The 13,425-nt window shown below is 36.2% G+C and overlaps 1 protein-coding gene across 2 annotated transcripts in view; it reads left to right on the top strand.

The window, feature by feature from the left end:
* The window catches only part of LOC108763079 (uncharacterized), a 35,303-nt gene that overhangs the window by 4,855 nt on the left and 17,023 nt on the right, over positions 1-13,425 (top strand). For both annotated transcript variants that reach the window (XM_018510398.1, XM_018510399.1), the window contains exons 3-5: positions 8,782-8,869; positions 10,773-10,865; positions 10,971-11,108. In XM_018510398.1, coding sequence (XP_018365900.1) covers positions 8,782-8,869; positions 10,773-10,865; positions 10,971-11,108 — 319 coding nt within the window. The remainder of the gene's footprint in view (positions 1-8,781; positions 8,870-10,772; positions 10,866-10,970; positions 11,109-13,425) is intronic.

Genomic DNA, 13,425 nt, shown 5'->3' on the forward strand with positions numbered 1-13,425 from the left:
TGAGTAAGACAGAATGATATATATTATATAATATAATGTAAAAACTAAATCAAAGATGTCACCACTATTATCGAATTTGGAATTAAAAGAGTCTGTACTATCGACCTTGATTGAGTTGGGTAATCGGTTTAGCATCCCCTTAATGTGTTTGATAATCAAAATCTTCGTGACACGTTGTAATTTTCATGTCATACATAATTGAGTACACAATTGCAAATTTAAAAAAGCATGCCTTCTCGTTGACAAGTTAACAAATTGTTCATATTTGATATATTTGGACCTTGCAAAGTTATAAATTCGGCACATTTGTTATATTTTACAAATTTAATAAAATTTGAGCATAGGGAAATTACATTTAGTCTTAATTAAAGATAAAGTGGAAATCATTCTTAACTCTTCGTTGACACACTTCTTTTTTCGACCGCTTTTTGACACACTGGGTGGCTCACACTCAGAGCAATGTTTAAACAACTGATATTCTTATTTAAAAAATCCAATCAATATGAAAAAAAATTATGGGTCAGTTTCAAGGTCTGTAGAATACATTCAAATAATTTTTGATTGAAATTTTATTACAGTTTTTGTGAAAAAAATTCTTGAGTTCAATGAACAGAAAAAACGAATAAAATCTTTGAAAAATTGTAACTTTTAAAAAATTCAATATTAACAGTTAAAAATTTACAAAATTGTTCAGATATTATACTTCGAAACAAAAATTACTTTGTAAGTTGGTTTTGGATAAAGGGTATTTATTTTGCATATTGAATGTAGGCTATGTTGGGAATTGAAAAAACAGAGATTTTTTTATAAACATTGTATTTTCGTTCTACAAAATAAAAGAAAATTGAGTTTCAAAAAGTTAAAATAATTTTGTGGGTTGTTCACACCTAGTATATCAACGAAGGGTTAAATCCCTTATATTTTTTAAATATAAAATTAAGTTTTTTACTTGGTTTTACTTTATTTGTGTGTGTGTGAATCAGGGTTGATAAAAATCATGTTAAAGACATATTCAAAATATATTAAATCAATATTTTAAATCAATGTTTTAAGCATGTTTTTTTAAAATACTGTTTAAAATATGCTCAACAATTAAAAACATTTTAAGTTTAAAAAACTACAATGTTTTGTTTTAAAAAAACATAACATTTGCCAACCCTGACTTGAATGTAATCATGCATGTGTACATACGAGGGCTATGACAAACTGAATCATTGATACATATTGTGTTACTGGAACATTTAACTATCCCGAAATGATAGATTTTTATCATTAACATTGATTTGTTAAAACCAAGTAAGAATTCATAAAACTTGTTATAATCATTATGTTATAGTACCATAAAATATGCGAGGTAGCACTTTCATGGAAGTAACGTATTGACATTGTCAGACAAAGATTACAAATTTATATATTTCTAAACGATATCCATCAATTACGTTTACATATCGTTTCGCAATATATTTCGATCACAAATATATATATATATATATATATATATATATATACAGCCATTTATAATATAAAATCTCACTCCACGCTTTAAACATGAACTTTCAACTACTGACAATACGCTCATAGTATATCCCCAATACGTATCGGTTGAATCAACAATTCTTTCACGAAGTTAATCTGCTATTGTCCGGCCAAATATTGACGTTCCTCTCGAATTGTAATTGATGGAATACTTCTCGTCCCCGCTCGCGTAATCGACACGCTCCGCCCCGTCGAGAGAGCTTTATATATAATTTTATTGTATCGAGCTGCGCAAATATTAACATGGCCGTTACAACCCGACCCAAGCGAGTTCAGCTTGTGTCTGGCCTTTGCGCAAACCGTTTGCAACCACGTTAACACACGTTAATCTTCGTTATAGCGATTCGGTAGACGAAATACCGAATTACGTGTAATATAAATAAATCTGCAGTGTGTGTGTGTGTGTGTGTGTGTGTGTGTGTGAGCATAGCAGTTCGTATTGGCGTAACATTGTGTGGTATCAAGTTTTTAAATCTCTGAATACAGACATTGCACGTTGCACAACATGGAAATGTCTTTATTGTCAAGTACGTTTGATTCTCTCTTAAGCTAATCGCGAGCGTATTTTTGATGCTCTCGAATTGAGTTGAGCTGAAAAGTCTGCGTTGATAACTTCGGTGTCTAATTGAAGGAATATTTCTTATCAAGTCAAGAGGCACGATGATGTCGAGATTTAAATAGAGGTTGTGAAGAGGGCGGCATAATCTCTAAAGAGAGTTCTGAGAGAGAGAGAGAGAGAGAGAGAGAGAGAGGGGGGGGGGGGGAGAGAACTCACCATTAGGCTAATTAGCAAATATGCAGCTTTTCTCTGGGTCAAAGTAGTTTCTATCCGCCTATTCAATTTTGATAGATTCCGCTCTTATTCTATTTTTGGAACGCTTTCCTCTTCTATCAACTTGAAATTATCATGGTTTTATTGTTGATATATCGCCAACTTAGCTCTTAGGTGTAACCTTGAAAAGTTTCGAAGTAGCGTCATCGCTGAAAGAGCTTTAAACATTGCTTCTGTTAACTTATCTTAGGACAGTTTTCAGAGTTGAAGACATCACTTTACTCTTTCTCAATATATTTTTTGTCAAGAGACTCCAAGAGTTTTCTTATCATTTTGTCTATAAACAAGTACAAGTAAGATATTCTTTACCCCCCCTAAATTCTGAAATATGTAGATGATGTTGATAGCATCTATACATGCACGGCGGCTCTGGTTCTTTGTCTTGCAAACAAGGGAGCATTCCGTCTTTTCGCGAAGTAAACTGTGGCTCGACCTATCCTGTCTCATGTCCCTTCCTTTGTTACTCCGGAACGACAATTTCTCCACTCTTAATACTTCTCCGAACCCACCACCTATTCGCCCAATCTCTCTCCTGCTACTAAGCAATTGAATATCGCGGTAAAAAATTTTTCTTTCCTTCCGTTCACTCTATATTCCGCACTTCATTTGCTCTGTACTTTACCTTTTCCATGTCCATTTTCTAGTCTCTTTATCCCCTTTCCTGCTTCCTCTCTCCCTTTTCATTTTCTTTTTCTTTATTTTTGATTTGTGATTCTACGGTTTATTTCCTCGCTTGCATGGATATACATGTATTTTTAATTAGCTTTACTTTTCGATCTCTGTGTTGCGCGTATTTATTTAAAAACTCCATGGTAAAGAACAAGCGAAAGAGATAGCGAATGGAAAAAGAAAGGGAAGTGGTAACGCAAATGAAAAAAACAGGAGGGAATGAAACGTAAAAAGGGTGGAGACACGGCCACCAATAACAATCCTGACATTCCGTTTCAACAGGGCTTCGCCATTGATCCGCTTAGCTTCTCTCTTTCTCTTTCCTCCGCGTCATATTTTCTTTTTCTTATTTGCTCCTTTCTTTATCTATTTTTATATTTATTATTATACTGTTGTCTATGCCCTTTTCTTATTTTAGATTTTCTTATATTTCTTTTTCGCTATTCTTTATGTTAAAATCTTTACATTTCCCAGTTTTGGAAAGCGATCAACTCTAATTTGCTGCTAATTTTTTGTTGAATTTTTTCGACTAATTTCGATTTATGCTGTTCTTTTGTTTCACCAATACTGGAAAAAGTGTTATTCCTCGCAGTTTGTAATTAACGGTGGCAATTTATAATTAACAACGATCCTGCTGTATTTTGCAATCCGAGTATGCAGAGTAAAGTTCGCTAATAACCTTAATAAGTTAATAATTAAAACCGTGTTTTATAAAAGTAACTCGGATAAAAGCTTGATTGATTATTCAATTAAGATTTAATTAACATTGATATCGAATAACATTAATTTGTTTCGAGTAAAATCAATATCATGAGAAAGGATTTAGATTTAGATATTTACCGGTTTGAAGGTAAATAACCGTAATCACAAATATCGTTTTATATCGTCTGCACTTTATCAGCTTCTTATTAAATCTCTGTTGTCGCGCATTCGATTTCCATTGCTGACCGCTACAATTTTTTGGCTTTCGTAATCCTTTATTTTATTTTTCTTACTTCCAAGAACAACAATGATAACTACACATTTCAGATTTTAATCAATTATGTTCTCTGCTTCTTTCGCAATGAGTTCTAAAGTTCTCGATTCATTTAAAGAAAAATTTTGGCGATTAAATACAAGAAATAGATTTCCCAAGGTATGCAATGTTAATTTGATATTGTTGTACAAAAACAATTTTTTTAATTTCAATTAAGATTGACTTAACTAAATCCTTTGTATAAAACTTTTAATACGCTCTCTTACCTCCACAATAATATCTCAATGTATATTTCAATAAAATTATTTATAAAAATTATGACTGCGTATATATTTCTTTTTATGGTTTTATCAATTTGATTTTTATGTAATCGATGTGTTACCACCTTTTAAAAATTAAAAGAAATAAAATTAACAAAATATTAATAAAAATTGAATAATTATATTTATTAGTAGATAAAATTTCTCAAAGAAAAAAAGAGATAATTTCTGCTGTTTCTTTTTAGACTGCTTTACCACTTCTACTCTTATTTCCATATTGCATTCATTTAGTTTCCGAACCTGTACTACCGGTTTCCCGAAGCCGGATGGATAGAATTCACGACGATAAGGTTTAATAGAGCGAAATAGATGAATTCGCTCGTTCGCGGGGTTGGACGAAGCTATGAGAAACGGTTGGAAAAAAGAACTCTCGAGCACCGGCCGAGTTAAAATCGACTTGGATGGAAGCAGGAAAAGAGTGAAGCGAGCAAATGGAAGAAGGAAAGAAAGAAAAAGAGAATATCGCGGTACACGGAACATCGGGAACCTGAGTTGTTCGAGAATAAAAGAGTAATTTTCCGGATGGTGAGATGCCGATAATGGGGTTGCAGACTGCCGAGTCAACTGGAAAGTGATTAAGCACACATGACGGAATCTACGGACTCGTCAGGATATTACGAGGCACCCCTTTCCGCTATCCTCCCATTTCTTCGCTTTCTCATTCGCATCTTCTTGATCCTTCGTTGTCTTTTCTCTCTGGTTCTCCTATATTTCTCACTCTCTCTTTCTGCTCTTTTTTTTTTGTACTTATACTCCCAATTTTCGATACTCTCTGGCATCGTATTAGACGAGTAGGGCTTTCGTGCTCTAACCAATATGCATTTCGATCTAACCAGCGTTGAACTCGCCTTCAGTTTCTTTTTATCATTAACTGAAATTAAGTCATGCTTGCATGATTTTAATCCTGCCTGTCCCAATTGCTTGCCTGGAAGTTCATTGAATACGAGAAATTTTAGTTTTTCATTTTGTCTTATTCTGCATTATCGTCATGGATGCGATATTAAACTTTAAATCTTTTTTTAAAATCTTTTTATAAAAGAAGGTAGTTGAAATCAAAAAGTAAATAACATAACCTATTATAAAATGTACAACATGAAAAAAGTTGGAATGTTCACATACACATAATGTGTAATTTATTTCATGATTTCTACATAAAGCGACATATAGACGGATATATCGTGTTGCACGCGACACATAAATTCGTGTGCGCAAGATAAAATATCGGATTATTACTTTTACGTGGGATTAAATTTCGTTTCGGCAGCCATTGTTTTCACGGGCTCGAGTGTGCTTCGTTATTCAAATGAGATTAAAAGCCCGGGGCTGAGTGGGAGCCCGGTCTCGTTACAGTCGAGTGGCTAATCGTCGTTATGCGAAGATCGAAAGTAGCTCCATTGTACAAAAAAGCTCCAGCATCCGCGAGTTTTACATACGTCGTCGAATCGTTTCATCTTTTTTCTGTCGGTATTACAAATAAGATCGTAAAATAAAACTAATATATTAGTTTCTCAAAAGCGAGCTACAAATCTGACTACAAAAAAAGATAATAAAAAAAGAGAAATAGAACCGTTTGACTAATCTGATTATTTAAAAAGAAATATACATTTGTGATCAAACACTACTTTTCGCTATTTAAGAATCAACCTATATACGCAAAATGATAATAGAAAAAAAAATATAGAACACGGCCATGATTATTCAAAATTACAATTGTTTTCGCGAAATGTAGCCGCGCTTCGTTATTTCAACGCAAACGGGAGACGGAAGTCCGATCTCTTTACGGTCGATCAGTCGACAGTCATTATAGAGTTGGGGATTGAGAGTGGCCCTATCCGGAGAAAACCACGCGTTGACCGATTTCAGCACGCGCGAGGGGACGAGAGAGAAGAGCCAGATTGTCACGGGGAATATGCCTTCGGGACATGATCGCCCGCAAAACGCAAAAAGGAACGGGGTGGAAACAGACTGGAGAGTCCATCCAATCCGTTCGCGTATACTATACTCGCCGAATGACATAGAAAGAGAAAAAGGGAATGGCGACGAGAGAGAGAGAGAGGGAGGGGGAGAGAGAGAGAGAGAAAGGAGAGAGACGTATTGGCCTCGTCAAGCGGTTTCAGGCTTGCCGATATTCCGGGCGCTTCTCGTCGACCCTTATGAAGCCAATTACACTTCGCCTCGCCAAAGGCACCCCACTTATATCCGCGCCCAACATTTCCCGAGCTCTCTTGAAGCCGTGATCGGTTCCGCGGCACGTACTAGTTACATTAGATACCAATGTAAAAGCGATATACCTTGTCCGTTATTCAACCTGTGATAGCTATGTACATCTAATTTCACAATTTGTTATCCGAGTGCTGTAAACTTTAAACCTACCTTCGATTTGAGTTACGTGTGCTTTTACTAAAATTGCAAGTTTCATACTTAACAGGAAAACTATCAAATAATTAAAGTATTAGTAATAAACGATTTATTATAAAGTATTAGTAATTAAAAATTTGTGGATTATTTTATTTTTAACAAAAAATATAGAATTATTTAGCGATATCATTTATGCCTGTTTCTATCAATGTAAATTAACTTTATAAATAAACTTATCTTGTAGGACTCTTACATAAAGTAATACTCAAAGTGGAAGTAAGAGTCAAACGCAGATAAAGATGCGCACACAAATATAAATATATAGTCGTTTTATTAAAACCTCAGAGACGTTTGGGCTCCAATTCGAGCTATCCTCAGTATAAAAAAATTGTGATACAAACTTCTTACGAACTTTCCTCACACTCCACAAGACAATCGTAAATCAACCGCTTATGTAACATCGCCCGATGTTCAATCACGTACGACTGTGGTCTCTGGAGAGTTAAATTAACTTTAATCTCGGGATTTGATTTACTCATCTTTTTGAAATAGTTCTAAGAAATAGGAGAGTAAATTGAACTGAGATTAAAATTAATCTACGTTAGTAGAAATTTTTTGTGTTCAGAAACAATCAGATAAGCTTTTTCAACGAATTTCTGACGGACTGTTCCATATATCTCATAATTAATGTAACGTGGATTTGATCGATCGCAATTATTCAAAAATGGTATTGATATCGATATCGTTCATCGGTCTGGGATGAATTATACGGCATTAAGTTTCAACAACGACTATTCTCTGGACGACGATCCCGATGGCGTGTGCATTCCCACTTCGTGTTGGGTGCTAGTTACAGAGGGTGCGGCCGTGCATGCTGATCAATGCCCGTTCTTTCGCCACGAAAGAGAGAAAGCTCGACCTCCGTCGCTTCGTATGTTTATATTACAAACCTACGATATTAAAAGCACAGTTTTCTTTTCTCGTTCAATTTCTTTGATCCCGTCGGGATAGTATTTACTCCGTATATATTAATTATTAACATGCGAATCGAAGTTCTCATCGGTGTGTGCGTTTTGTGATATCCAAAATTACAAATTTTTTGACACCCATAATACAACAATAACATTAATAACTTATAATATTATGAAAAAATCGTTATTCTCTTTAGAATAATCGTACGCATATTATTCATATTTAATGTTACTTTTGATAATAAGAGATAAATGAAACTTTCAGCTTTTATAAATAGAATATAAATACATAGACTTTTTTTAATAGATTATAAATTTTAAAAATTAGAAAAATGCAATTGCAATAAAATTCACTTGTGTTTGTCTCGACTGCCCAAATATAGAAATTTCCGTGCATTTATTCGTTACCGGTTCGGTCTTTCGTGATCTCACCGCGATTAAATTGAACGTCATCACTTAGTGACCGTAAAATTGGTCACGCTGCCAGCTAATGATAGATTAAACGCGTTATGACGCCGTTAATCACGGGTATATGAGATGCACCCGTGATTAATGGCGGATTTATTTTGTATTCTAACGTTCGGCACATTAATTCACGAGAACTTCAACCTTGATTATCAAAGAAATAGAAAATATAAGAATGAAAGTGAAGGGACATGACGAAAAAAGTTCTAAGGATAAAAAACGAGTTATATTTCATGATCCTACATACTCTTTAAATTTCTTGAAGTAAAATCTCGTTTCAAAAGAGTTAAAATACTGTTACTTGAAAAAGAGTGAAAAATTTGCACTCTTGAATAAGATTTTCATTCTTTTTTTTGAGTGAGATACATTCCAGTGGAAAGAAATCTCACTCCTTTTTGTAAGTGAATCTCATTCTAAAAGTGTAAAATCTCACTCCAAGAAAAGAGTGAAAATCTGCAACTATTATTCAAGAGAATAGTGACAGTATCGTAACTCTTTTGGAGTGAGATTTTACTCCAAGAAATTTAAAGAGCAAGAAAAAATGATATATGATTAAAAATATGTAGAGATAAATGGAAAAAAATGTTATTGATATTACTATTTGATATTGAATTTTAAAAAATGATATTTCAATGATTCATTTTTTTATTGTAGGTCTCACGAGAGCACCAATGTACCCCTTCTCAACGGGCCAGTACCCATACCCCATGCTTAGTCCAGAAATGACGCAAGTCGCGTCCTGGTAAGTAGAAACTATTTATTATTATTTGAAAATAGAATTTTACCTCAAATATTGTTTATTTTTTGTATCTATATAAATACATATAGTTTGATAAAAGCTTCAATTTAATGTGCAATACAATTACATCCATGTTATTCTACGATTGGTTGCATTACAATGTAACGTAATGTTATTTCAATTTTAATCAAACATATATTCAACTGTGTGTTGAGAGCGATATTCAATTTCGCGCTGTAAACGCACGCGTCCATAGAACAAGAATCGTTTTACGTTCCCGCGTGTATACGTACACATATATATATATGTGTGTGTATACATTATATTATATTTTATATTAATTACGCGTTAAATAATCGATTCGTGTTTCACAGTAACGCAAATGAAAAGTAATGGAGAGCATCGGATTTCGATCGCGCGCCGAAGCGATTCTTGGCGATTTAAAATCCCGACACTCAATGCAGATCGTATATCGCGAATTGTGCACAAAGGCTACTAAATATTCATAAAAATATTCAGCAAAATACAAGGAAAACGTTATATAACGAGCCTTCTCAATAAATTTTTCGCTTTAAAGTAAATTCTCTTTTAATGTAAAGTGTCCGAATTTGCATGATAAACGTCGTTAGAGTTTCTATGGTTCAAAATATGTCCACTGATCTTATTAATTTCCTCTCGTTAGTAACGATTGTCGGAGTTTCGCGATATTTAAAGCCCACTTTTTATTAACAGTTTCTATTGCGATATTTCTCACAATGTCAATTATGAGATTATCTACCTTTAAAATAAGACACGACGATGTGTTCACATTCCAGTTCAGTTTTCTGAACAAATCTGGACATTGGATAAGTGTGGGCTGCTGGTCAGTCGTCCTCAGTTCCGGTCTATTACATCGGATACGGAACTTTGCCTTATCCTTGTGGTCCTCATAGACGTCACCCTCTTTTCGCAAGGAGACAAGTCCTTACGATCAGGTTTTCGTTCGAAGCCGCCGTTTCCCCTGCTCGTTATTTGCTTTACGCCCGATTCGTCCCAAATTGCGATTTTCCACGGATGATTAGGTTTCTTCTTCTCAATTAGAAGGACCCACAATATCCTTATTCGGTCGACAAGCGCGCGGAAAACTGTTTGGACGTCGACATCATAGCATGCACAGAATTTAACTCACGCGGTTTTCAAGGGGTGGCGCCCATCCTTGAAAAGAGAAGAGTGTGAGAGGAGGCCACTTGCAATAATGAGAAAGTCGGCAGCGTTTTTATTACGCGAAGTACGTGGATCTGGTCTCTGTGTTCTTGACAACTTGGAAATGCGAACAGGAGACACAGACTAATTACTCTTACGAGAAGCAGTTTGTTAATCATAATTAATATTAACTATATTACTGGTCGCGCGATGCTATACAAATATCATTACAACATACTTTACTCAATGAATTAGTTATGATATCGTATTTGCGATATTACAAAATTATACAAAATTATTTTGTGTAAGAATAATTAAAGTTATTATCAGTGACTAGTCAGTTTAATTAAAAAAAAAAATAATTCAAATTTAAAGATACTTAAGTCACAACTAATTATTTTCATTTTGTTATTTTCTTTTTTAATTGCTAAAAATTAAATTTTTGATTTTTTTCCCCATTGAATACATAATTTATCAGACTTTAAAATTTAATTTACGTACAATTTTAAATAGCAATTTCCGTATATATAATTTATTCAAAAATTTCATGCCAGATATGGCAAAGTCGATGTTATTATGAAACGAGCAGATATATCAATGTATTAATTAATTTCCTAGAAAATTTCCCGCTAACGTCCAAATTTCGAGGAAATATATCACGGGAATTCTCGTCCCGGAGACACATCTGGCAATGATAAAAACTTAATTAAATAAATATTTACAGGCACACACCGAGCATGTATCCCATCTCGCCGGCAAATGCGGGTTTCCGAAGTCCATATCCCACGATACCCATCACGAGTTCTAGTTTACCAAGGTCAGTAAAAAAATATTTGATATCGTTAAAAATCGTTTTCGCCGCGCTTGTTTACTATTATTTGAAATGTAACTTTCGAAATTAAACTGTGCTTTGATTTTTCAGTGATCTCTACCGGTTTTCACCGACGGGCCTTATGCCTCCGCATCCTGGTCTGAGTCCACACGCACATGCGCTAGCGTCACATGCGTTGGTATCCTCAGCGCCGAAGGCGGATCACTCCACCTTGGATCACAATCACAGGTTCGTTATGACTCTCAATTTCGTATCGCTGGCGACATCTGAACAGCTAGCAGCAAAGCCACCATCGATTATTCCCGTTTTATTTCCCGATATCCTTTGTCCTTCCACTCGGCTCGATAAACTTTGCGGGATTTACCACGAAGTTCATCTCAACTTCGGCATCGCTGTTGATCGCAAAAGTATTGAAACATTTAAAGCAATGACTTACAAGTGATCCAGTTTATGTGAACGCTCTAACGATCAATTATCATGCATTCGATGTACAAGAAAAAAAGAAAGAGGAAGAGACATGCCGCAAAAAGAGGTGTCATAATCTTTGAAACGATGCGGCATAAACTTTCAAAGACAATTAATGAACTTGCCGACTTGCCGCTTGGAACAGTTTTATCTCTACCGGCGCTTGTAATACCATCGTTGATTAATTACTCTTCAGCGGGGTTATAATTAATTTATAATACGTCGCACGTCGTCTTTTACTCGCACACTAATAAACGGCTATACGATGACTCGTCGTCTGTGAGTTGATAAATCGAATGATACAGAAAAATCTATATGGAAAAAAAAATTTTAGTCTTATCCGACTTTAAACAATATTCTAAAAAATTAATCACACATACTCCCGTATATGTATTGGAATATATATGAATAAAAAAAAATGAAATAGATCTACCGAGAGCTACTATGATGTGAAACACAATTTTCTTCATTAAAAAAACATTTACTCCAAGTATAATCGGATCATCGTGCATTAAAAACAACTAGAAATATATATTATAATAGTTGTATTATAGCAACCTAAATAATCTGCAATTTATCGAGCCATAAGCAGAACGCTGTTGATGAACGAATCAGAGGATAACTGTATTATTAATTGGACGTTATCCATCATCGAGTGGTATTCCGTCACAAAAATATTCTGAACCACCCTGCAGATATTATCTATCGGAAAATATTCGGTAAAATTCTGCGAGAATCTTCCTAACCACCCCACGATTGTGTGCCGATGCAGCCGTATTCCATGAAGCGTAAGCGCTACGTGCTTGGTTGATGCTTTTGCTTGACGATCGATAATAATATCCGAATAGCGCTGACAGCTGCAAGACACGAGTCGTGTACCAACGCAGCGCGTCTGCTGATAAGGAAGCGTCGTGCCGAGGGTGAGGATAGTTGCGGCGCGAGGATCGTAGGGGGTAGCACGTCTCGACTACCCCGGAATGTTTGGCCGAACCCTTCGTTGCGTGCACTCTTCACTCTTTCGCTAGTTGAGAGAGCACGTATAACACTTATCGAATGATTCTCTCTACACAGCGTCTGCGCCTGCTACCCCGACGCTGCCGCCGCCACCGCCGCCAGTTATGTATTGATCATTACCTCTTAAACAGATTTCTAATTTACATTAGTACCCGAGCTATCGCTCGTCCCGTATCCGTGCACATACAAAGACGCGTGGTCGCGTGCAACGTACACGCTTTGCGTTTCTCTTCCCCCAAATCTCTCTCTTTCCCTCCCTCCTTCTCTCTCTCTCTCTCATACTCCCTACATATACATTGCGCGCAAGTGCGAGGCATCATGAAGGACCAGCTGACACATCTTCCTAATCCATCAGCGACGCATCCACAAAGATGGTAGCATCGCATTTTCATATTCTCATAAAACTCGTTACACATTTACGTTTCCATCCACATCAGCCTATTGTTGCTGCATCAGTGATACAAAGAGCCCTTGACTCTATTTAGAAGAACAGATTGGATGCTTTCAATTTCAATCTTGGTGAATAAACCGTGAGAATGTTGTGTTTTACAGAGACTCGTATCTAGTTGATTTCATTTGAGAATATAGGAGTAATCGGTTAGCGTGAGTGCAAAAATTCAAAAAGTCACCGTCGATCATTCAGTGACCACATACATGGAATCAGACGTACAAAGATCCCTCAATAGGAACGGTGATATCGAGAAGGGACAAAATTTCTTCGAGTAGCGCAATCGCACTCATCGCGAGTGATCCATCCTGCTAACTCGCCGTACTGCTGGCGAGTGGCAGCAGGATACCCAGGTTGATCGGTAGTCGACGGCAGCGCCGCGACAATTGGTCAGAAAAGGAAGAATCACAGAGGCACGTAGAAGAGGAAGGCCACAGAGAATGCGATATTCGCTGCGTCCCCCCCACGCGCTCCCAGAATTGTAGAACCGGCTGATGGTAGGGTTGTCTCTATCGCCGCGAGAGCCATGAATCGCGATGATGCCACCCATCTCGCGATGCCACCCTCGCGCAACCCCGCACCACCCGCCCTCCTCCCCCCTCGCACAATTCCCCCGGC

Source organism: Trachymyrmex cornetzi, unplaced genomic scaffold, assembly GCF_001594075.2.
Source record: "Trachymyrmex cornetzi isolate Tcor2-1 unplaced genomic scaffold, Tcor1.1 scaffold335, whole genome shotgun sequence".
Classification (NCBI taxonomy): Eukaryota; Metazoa; Arthropoda; class Insecta; order Hymenoptera; family Formicidae; genus Trachymyrmex; species Trachymyrmex cornetzi.